Source organism: Vombatus ursinus, unplaced genomic scaffold, assembly GCF_900497805.2.
Source record: "Vombatus ursinus unplaced genomic scaffold, bare-nosed wombat genome assembly UNPS02001419.1, whole genome shotgun sequence".
Lineage (NCBI taxonomy): Eukaryota > Metazoa > Chordata > Mammalia > Diprotodontia > Vombatidae > Vombatus > Vombatus ursinus.
The window spans coordinates 2,090,154-2,100,122 of record NW_020941197.1 but is presented as its reverse complement, the minus strand read 5'-3'; the positions used below and the strand labels follow the sequence as shown (position 1 = coordinate 2,100,122).

General features: G+C 38.3%; 1 protein-coding gene across 1 annotated transcript in view; it reads left to right on the top strand.

Moving 5' to 3' along the window:
- The window catches only part of PHEX (phosphate regulating endopeptidase homolog X-linked), a 263,978-nt gene that overhangs the window by 132,158 nt on the left and 121,851 nt on the right, over positions 1 to 9,969 (top strand). Inside the window, exon 12 of the mRNA XM_027868359.1 lies at positions 7,843 to 7,944. Coding sequence (XP_027724160.1) covers positions 7,843 to 7,944 — 102 coding nt within the window. The remainder of the gene's footprint in view (positions 1 to 7,842; positions 7,945 to 9,969) is intronic.

Below are 9,969 nucleotides of genomic sequence, written 5' to 3'. Positions count from 1 at the left end.
TCCTTCCTTCCTTCCTTCCTTCCTTCCTTCCTTCCTTCCTTCCTTCCTTCCTTCCTTCCTTCCTTCCTTCCTTCCTTCCTTCTCCTCTTCTAGTTGCTTATTCTTTTCTTACCGTCTTACTGTGGTTGGTCCCCATAAATCTATCCTTAAGCCAATTTTCTTCTCTCTCTCTATTCTCTTATCTTTAACTATTGTGTCTATGCAGATAATTACTAGATCTTTCTCAATCTCTGTCCTCACTTCTGGTCTCCAGACTTATACCTCCAAATGCCTATAGCAAAATGGCATGATGAATAGTGTGCTGGACTTGGAGTCAGGAAGTCCTAAATTCAAATTCAGCTTCAGACACTTATTAGTTATATGACCCTGGGCAAGTGACTTAACCTGTGTCTGCCTCAGTTTCCTTATCTGTAACATAGGGATAATAATGGCACCTACTTCCCGGGGTTATTGTGAGGATCAAATGAGATAATATTTATAAAGTACTTGGCACATAGTAGGTACTATATAAATGTTAGCTTTTATTGTTATTACTATTGTTACTATTATTATCTCCACCTGAATGTCCTGATGATGCTTTAAACTCAACCTTTTAAAGCACCACATAAATGTTAGCTATTTCAAGGGAGCAGAAGAATAACAGAGCTCCTACGTAGACAGTCTCTAAAGCATCAGAGTTCTAAAGTCAGTTTCATCCAAATAAATGAGGATGTCTGAGGAAAAGTAAGAGTCAAAATGGAAGGACAAAAAAAAGTGGAGATCTGCCCATTTTTTTTAAAATAACAAACGTTTTTCATCACCAAGGATAGTAAGGCTACCGTCCTGAATTCTAATATCACAGTCCTGGATGTTTTTTTAAAGGAGGTAGAAATACACCCCCCTCAACAAAACAATGAAAAAGATGGCTAATATGCAAATATGTTTTAGATGACTTCACAGGTATAATTGATTTATTGCTTGCCTTCTCAATGGGTGGTGAAGGAGCTGAAAGGATGGAGAAAATTTGAAACTCAAAATTTTTTTTAGTAATGTTTAATTTTTTCCAATTACATGTAAAAACAATTTTTAACATTCATTTTTAAAATAAAATTTTGAGTTCCAAATTTTCTCCCTTCTTCCCTCCGTTCTCTCCTCTCTAAGATGGTAAGCAGTTTGATATAGATTATATATGTGCAATATGTAAAACATTTCCATATTAATAACGTTATGAAAGAAGAAACAGAACAAAAGGTAAAAAACCCCACCAAAAATAAAGTGAAAATAGAATACTTTGATCTGCATTCAAACTCCATCAGCTCTTTCTCTGGATGTGGATAGCTTTTTCCATCATGAATCTTTGGGGATTGTCTTGAATCATTGTATTGCTGAGAAGAACTAAGTCAATCGTAGTTAATCTTCACACAATGGAACTCAAAATGTTTTTAAAAATTAGTGTTAAAAATGAACAAATAAATAAATAATAAAAACACTCTAGGTCACCAATGAATTTCTTATATGCATAGTTAGAAAGCATTTCCATATCAGCAGTTCTCTACACCAATGAAATAAGAGGTTCAGACCTACCCACCCTACCAAAGGAACCCAGCACTTTATTAGTTATTGGGGGGGGGTACAAAGACATATATGACAGAGAATCTGACCTCAAAGAACTAACAAGTTAGTTAGGAAAGGAAAAGTGACACTTGAAACAAAGAATAAGGAAGTGCTAGACTGTGTTTACTGATGAAAAAGACAATAGGAACTCAAATAAGGAAGAGATCAATATGGTTGCAGTAGTTAGAAGGCAACATGGGAGAGATTGCATTTATTTCTGGCATTGAAAGTTATTTAAGGGCTTGATCAGTATCCATATTTTTTGTATATACATGTTTGGGAAGGGTTAAGAGTGACTGAGAGGGATAAAACAGCATCAGCAAAGGCATGAACATAAACACTCGATGTCTTTTAGCCTATACATAGCAGCTAGATGATAGGACTAACAGTTGCCTTATAGGCTAATCACATTATCAAGCTCTGTCTCAGGAACATGAGTTCACCCATGATCTAGTTGAAAGCTTATAATAAGGAACTTCATGTTATAATAAAATTACTTACTAGTATAACAATAAAGAACCAAATCTTTGCTGGGCGGAGGTGGGAGTGATGGTGCTGGGTGGAGCTGTGGTGCTCACCCTTTTCCTCTCCTCTAAGGGGTCACTCTCAGCTTTGGATCTATGCATAGAGGTATACTAGATTCAGTCCCTGGGGAACTCTTCCTCTGAACAGAGATATTAGACTCTGTCTCTAATTCTGACTTTTCATAGGCTTGTCCTATGGAAAATTACTTAAGCATAGGTTTGAGTCTTATCTATGGACTTTTCCAAAAGGAGGATGTAAAAAGGCATTTGGCATACAATGCAAATCAGATATTGAATAGCTATTTATTTCCTCCAACCACAAAAGAAATATTAAAAAGACAAAAATCTCATAAGTGTGCATTGAAATCAACAGAAAACCTTAAGCAGCAACAGTGATATAAATGCTATTATACTCTCTTAGACAGTTGAGACAAATTTCAGAAAATAAAATAGTTTGCAGTACTGCTGAATAGGCATTTTACATTTTACCTTGGCTCTGCACTTTCCAAACATTTCTCTCAAGGTCTATGTCTTTGGGCAAGTCAGCCAGGCATAGGGTTCTTCTTTCTATTGGTGGTCATCTTTAATTCTGGAACTCCTCCAGCCACTGATAATCATTGCTGTCACTGAATGAGGAACCCAGGATATCTGACCTCATGAACTTACAAGGTCCTTCTAAGGCTGGAAATGTGAATCTCAGGATTTTTACTCAGTAAACTATATGTAAGAAAGAAATAAAACAAAAGAGGCAACTCCAAACTTAGGTTCAGGCTCACCTAAGCTACTTATGTAATAATAAAAACAACTAACATTTAAAGAGCACTTACCACATGCCCTGTACTGTGTTAAGGGCCTTACAAATATTGTATCATTTGATTCTCACAACAACTCTGGGAGAGAGGTGCTATTATTATCCCCATTTTATAGTTGAGGAAATTAAGGCAAAAAGAGATCAAATAACTTGCCCAGAGTCACATAGCTGGTAAGCACCTGGAACCAGATTTGAACTCAGGTCTTCCTGACTCCAGGACCAATGCTCTGTCCATTGCACCATCTAACTGCCCATGTGTTTTAAATATGTATTTTTACTTATTTTGTTAAATATTTCCCAATTACATGTAAAATCTTAAAATATTCATTTAAAATTTTTTTAGTTCTAAATTCTCTTCCTTATGCCTTTCCCTCACCCCTTGAGAAGGAAAGCAATATTATATCAATTATTAATGTGGTAATACAAAACATATTTCCACATTAGCCCTTATGTGAAAGAAAATAGACACATAACACCCAAGAAAAATAAAGATAGTTAAAAAAAAGTATGCTTCAGTCTATACTCAGAGTTCATTAGTTTTTTCTCTGGAGGTGGGTAGCATTTTTCACCTTGGGTCCTTTGGAATTGTCTTGGATCATTGTATTAATCAAAGTAGCTAAGTCTTCCAACAGCTGATCATCCTTACAATATTACTGTTACTATGTACAGCATTCTCCTGGTTTTTCTTACTTTGCTTTGTATTAGTTCATATAAGTCTTCCCATGTTTTTCAGAAAGCATCCTTCTTGTCATTTCTTATAGCACAATAATATTCTGTCATAATCATATACCACAACTTGTTTAGCCATTGCCCAATTGATACTGCCCATATATTTTAACTGCTAAATGCTATCAGCCATCATACTTCTGGGGTGAGAAAAGAGCACCAGCATTTCTCCCTATCATTCTTGAAAGCAGATAAAGTAAGTCTGAATTGATGGCAGATGAGGGGGAGAGAGAGACAGAAGGTGAAGACACTCCATCTTTAAGGTCCACTAAGTTGGTCACTTGTCCTGGTATGTAGGACAGACTTATTTGGCACAGTTAGGATGCAGCCTTCCCAAATTGAAAGATCCTTCACAGGTAAGTACATGTTTCATCGAAAGTGGTCAAGTGGTGGACTCAATACTCCATGGATGTTTTCTAGCTAGAGTTGAAAAAGAGAGGTGGGGTTGCTATTTACCTGAAATTGCACTGGAGTTCCAAATCAGAGATGCAATTGAGAATTTTTGTTTTAGAGCAGTCAACATAAAGCATAGCTTTAGTTGTGGAGGGGAAACATTGGTCTGATGGCTGGAGATGACAGAAACCCAGGTCCTAGCAGACCCACTCTCAGGCTGTGTGTAGTTGGGTGGGAGAGCATGAAAGGGTAGGAAGGATGTCATTCTAGTATGCTACCTGTTAGTATCTATCTTTATAAGTTATTCTTAATAATTAGGTGTTTATGCTTAGCTGTTATTTTTATGCCACTGAAGGACTGAAAGTGCTGTCAGCACCATGGACAAAGCTCGAGTTTCTATGCCCTAATGATGGCTGTCTGTGACACCTGCCTTACATATGGACAACTGCCCTAGAATAGCCATGCTAGCCTGGGAGTCACTAAGGCTTCTCTTCTTTCCCTTCCTGCTACCACTTGGGATTTTCCTCTTTCCTTCTCTCCTTGGCTATTATGGCCTAGGTTGGAATTGTGCAAAATGATAAGTCTTTTCCCTCTCTTGGTGTTTCCTCTCCCACCATTTACTGTCAGGCATCAGAGACATGATTCCAAGTGGAAAAGTCTTATTGCACAGAGACCCAAATTCAATCATAGCTTCCTTTTTCTAAGAAAATATTTACTTTTTTTTAAGAATAGTAAAAATAAAAATACTACAGCTCAGAAAGGCAAGATAAGTCTTACCTTAAGATAAACTTTTAGTTCAAAATGAATAGATAATTCCCATCTATGCAGCTAGATTTCATTTTGCTAACTCCTTGCCAACTAGTTAAGTTATTACCAAGTTTAAGCCAGATTTGAGAAAGATCCTGTTCTCAGATTAATTAAAAATATTTTCTCCCAGGAACTCAAGTGTCAGTAATGAGTCTTGAGTAGTGGCAGTCTAGGAGGGGCCAGGGGTGGATGCCCGACTTGACTGGAAGTGTATTCCTGATAATGAGGCATATAGGGAATATAATCAGTGATGATTCTGGTTAGTTAGTACAGAAAGATGGTGCGTCTAGGTACCAAAAAGCCAGAGAGTAAAGCTGAGGCTGGAGGGTAGGGTGTTTAGGCCAAACCAGAGGGATTCAGTAGGCGTAGATAGAGTCCCAAGAGTCAGATTGGACAGGAGAAAACTCACCTCATTTGGGCCTCAATTTTTTCATTAGTAAAAATGAGGGAATTGGAATAGATAATCTCTAAAGTCCTTTCAGCTGATGTTGCAGTGGATTGAGCACCAGACCTGGAGTCAGGACAACCTGAGTTCAAATTCAGCCTCAGCCACTTATTTAGTTATAGGATCCTGGACAAGTCATCAAACATCTGTTTATCTCAGTTCCTCAACTATTAAGTGGGGATAAGAATAGCACCTACCTCACAGGGTTGTTGTAAGGATCAGATGAGATACAGAAGCACTTAGCATAGTGCCTGGTACATAGTACCTGCTATAGAAATGCTTCTTCCCTCCCTCCCTCCCTCCCTTTCTTCCTCTAAATTTTAGGGTTCTGAGTGGCATGCAGATATACAGGTAGGAATACTGTCTAGGCATTAAAAAAAAAACTGAGGGAACAAGTAGAGAGTGTAGTCTGGGCAGGGAAAATGGAAACAGGATCCTGCATAGGCTAGGTCATTAGGTGTAGAAATTCCATATGATTGTAGATCCTTGGACAGGGACTATTTACCATCTCTCCTGGGTCAAGCACCCTTTCGATTGTGATTACATAAGGGCTGGAAGATGTGTGGTAATCCTGTAAGACAGGACCCTATAGATTATTGTTTAGTGATTGAATTGCAGTCAGAGGTCCTGATCTTCTATTGTATCATTCTAATCCTCTTCTTGTTTTTTTGTTTTTTGTTTTCCTCAGGCATCAGCCTTTTTTCTTTCCCATTGGTTATATATTTCCCTTGAGACCTGAGAGGTCCCTTTCTTATTTCCAGAAAAATAAAAACAAAAAAAAATCCAACCTTTAAATCTTGAATTTGAATCCTGGCTTTTACATTTAGTTCCTTTGGTGACTTTTGGCAAGACAAGTTCTCTGGGCCTCAGTTTCCTCCTCTGTAAAATGTGTGTATGTGAGAAGTGAAATCATGTTTAAATTATCTTCTGGGTCCAAAATTCTATGAGTCTATAATACTCCCAAGAGACAGCATGGTGTGGAGGATAGAAACTGGCCTGGGAATCAGGAAAACCTGGCTTCAAATCCTTCCTCTCATACATACTGGCAGTGTGACCCTGGGCAAATCACTTCATTTCTGAGTGCCTCCAGGTATAGATCTGCATTGGTAGAGAGACTTCCTCTTTATACGTTATACCATTGAAATCACAGGCCTTTTTCCCTCAAGAGGGGAATGTTTGATTCTTTTATTATTTTTTTCCTATGGGAAATCTCTAAAACTCATCCATCTGCCACATATAACCAGGTTTGCCAATATACAACTGATTCACTTACAGCTATTATGGATCTGAAAATGAATTAACCAGAAGGATTTTTCAGTTCCAAACTAAATTTTGTAGCAGAACAAAGTCAAATTTTTGTGTTATTTCTTCACATGAATGACCAAAATTGGTTATATAGTAATAAATTAAAAAGATAATTTTAATCATAACTTTTAAGAAGCATCTACCTTGTCTTTTTTCGTGTGAAATATAAATGCATTAATGTACATGGAAGTCAGGGTATTGCTTATCACAAACATGGGATGGGCATCTCTCCTGAATCCCCTGTTTGTGTATACAGGCAGCATCTTTTTCTCTAGTCTATTTTGCTTCTTTCCTTGAACTGGAGAAAGAGCAAGGACATGATATGTATAGGAGTATCAATTAATGGCTAAAAGTTTGGTTTTAGGTCTTTTAGCAGAAATTCCTTGGGAACAGTAAATTTTGGTTCAATCATTTTAGGAGACAAAAAGAGAGACAGACAGAGGCAGAGACAGAGAGAGACAGACAGAGAGAGAGAGGGAGTGAGGAAGAGAGAGAGACAGAGATAGACAGAGACAGAGATAGAGACAGACAGAGACAGAGACAGAGAGGAGAGAGACAGAAAGACAGGAGAGAGAGAAAGTAATGAGGTGAATGAGAAGCCAAGAACAAAGATATTGAGAAAATATCTCGTTCACCCTAGGGATCAAACTTAAAAAGAACTGACTGGGGTACCCAGAACAGCTTTGATTCATGTGGGAGAAGTTTTCCCTCAGGGGAAAACTTCCCTTCTCTTTCTACTTGGGTTTCTGTTAACTCTGGATCTTTTCAGTTTCAGTCATTTTTCTGAAATACCCATCTCCCTGTTCACTTTTTTGCTTTTTATTTTTTCCCCTTCAGCCCTCATAGAAAATTGAAATGAGTTCTCAGAGCTAGATAGCCACAGGCAGATTTAGGTTACAAGGTAGGAGCTATGGTAATTTCTCCATGTAATCTGTTTATTGCTGGTCCTTGAAATGATTTGCAGAGGTAAATGCTGCAGTCACTGCAACCCCTCTCTTGTTATGTTTAAGTTGAGGAAGGGTCTTTCTTTGCAGGGTCTTTCTGGGGCAGTTCAAGTCTAGGTACAAAGAAGGCATGTCTCTATTTTCAACAATCTATATCTCCCTGAAATGGGGCATGGTCCTGAAGCTCTCTTCCAAAGATTCCTGCTTTCTACATGTTCTCATTGTTTACCTTCTGCCTACTGGGCTTTCTACCTTGTGCTTGGATTTTCTTATTAGGGTGACTTTTTCTTCTAGATGGAGGAACTGATTGAGGGAGTTCGCTGGGCCTTCATTGACATGCTGGACAAGGAAAATGAGTGGATGGATGCAGGGACAAAGAGGAGAGCCAGAGAAAAGGTAAAGAAATCTCATGTTAAATTATTTTTTGTAAGTGGTTTCAAGCTTGATGCTGATTTAAGGTTTTGGTGTTTGTGCAGTTGTTGAAGCTTCTAAAACCCTACCAAAGTAAAACTATATTTTGGGATGTACAGATAGATTTTACTCTCTGGAAATAAGAGGAAACAAGGCCTGCCCTTTCATTTTTCTAATGGGATTTTCAAAATTATAATAGTTGTGGTATTGTGGATAGCATGCTGGGCATGATGTCAGGAAGACCCACGTTCAGGTCCCAACTCTTGCATTTTCTAGCTGTGTGACTCAGGGCAAGTGATTTAACCTCTCTACATTCATAATCTCTCTAGAGCAGGGATTCTTCACCTGTCTTGTGTCACAGACCCCTTTGTCAGACTGGTGAAGCCTATGGATCCATTCTCAGAAAAATGACTTTAAATGTATACAATAAAATACATAAGATTGCAAAGGAAATAAATTACATCAAAATACAGATATATATACACACATATACATACATGTGTGTATATGTACATTTACATATATAGATACATATATGTGCATTTACATATGTTCCTACACTGGGGGTTCCCAATACTGACCAAACCATTGGTTCTTCCTGTACTTGAGTGTTTTTGAAATACTTTTATACTTTGGTCTTCAGTTTTTTTTTAATGGTTCTATTTAGCTATACTGCCTGCTAGCCAGTGATTTTGCATAAGCCTCTTACTGTATATGGCAGAATGCAGAACAGCAGGGAGCTAAGGGGAACAGCTGGCAGGAAAGACCTGAACAACAAAAGAAAAGGGAAAACCCTGTATTGGTTCTGTGTCCTCCTGCTGCATGCACAGTGTTATCCCTAGGTCCTATAAGTGATGCTGCCTTTGTAAGCAAATGAAACACATCCTCTTACATTATTTTTCAGAGATGACCCAAATAGCATGACCATCAAGAGGAGTTCTACCATTTACTACCTGTGTGACCTTGGGCAAGACATTTAACTTCTCTGAGCCTCAGTTTCTTCATCTATAAAATGGGGAGGTTAGATCAGGTGAACTCCAAGGTTCTTACAAGCTTAATGATCCTGTGATCACTTTGAATTTCGGTTGCTCTGCTAGGGACAGCCCTCAAGTGATCAAAGCCTAGTACGGTGGAAAGAGAACAATTTATCATCCCAAAATCTGGCTCTAAATTGCAGCTTTGCTGTTTACTAACTGTGTGATTGGGAGTAAGTCATTTAACCTTTCTGAGACCCAGTTTTGTTATCTGTAAATAGATGAGGGAAGGAAAGGAAAAAAGGCAACAGGCATTACTAAACACCTACTATGTGCCTAAGGAGGGATGAACTGGCCCGGGTCGGAAATGGAGCAGATAAAAGCTTTTGTGTCAATCAGCAGTGGCATCAGTTCTACCTGGGGGAGATGTTGGGGGAAGGGAAGGAAATAATAATTTATATAGTGTTCATTATGGTCCAGGCACTGGCCTAAGCACTTCACAAACATTGCATTTGATCCTTACAATATCCTTGCAGTGTAGGTGCTATTATCATCTCTATTTTATAGTTGGGGAAACTGAGACAGACAGAGGTCAAGTGATTTGCCCAGGGTCATACAGCTAGTAAGTGTTTGAGACTGGATTTGAATTCAGGTGTTCCTGACTCCAGGCCCAGCATTCTTTCTACCATGTCACCTACTAGATGACCACTGAGGTTTTTTTTCCAGCACTAAATATGAGGTCTTCTGATTGATACGTACTCTAACACATAGCATAACTGCAAAGTAATGAGATATTACCATGAACTACCTGTGGAAATCAATCCCATCATTTTCTTTTCTTTTCTTTAAATTTTTAAATGGACATCTTTTGTATTCCTATCACTTTCATTTCTGAATAGAGCTCTCCCCCTTTTCCCAACTCATTACTTTATAATCTCACTTTATTTTCTGTGCTGCAGGAAATTCTGTCCTTCAGTGGATCTAGCAAAGCTCTTGACTGCATATTCCCAACCCATTGCCCTTGGAGTAGATGGTG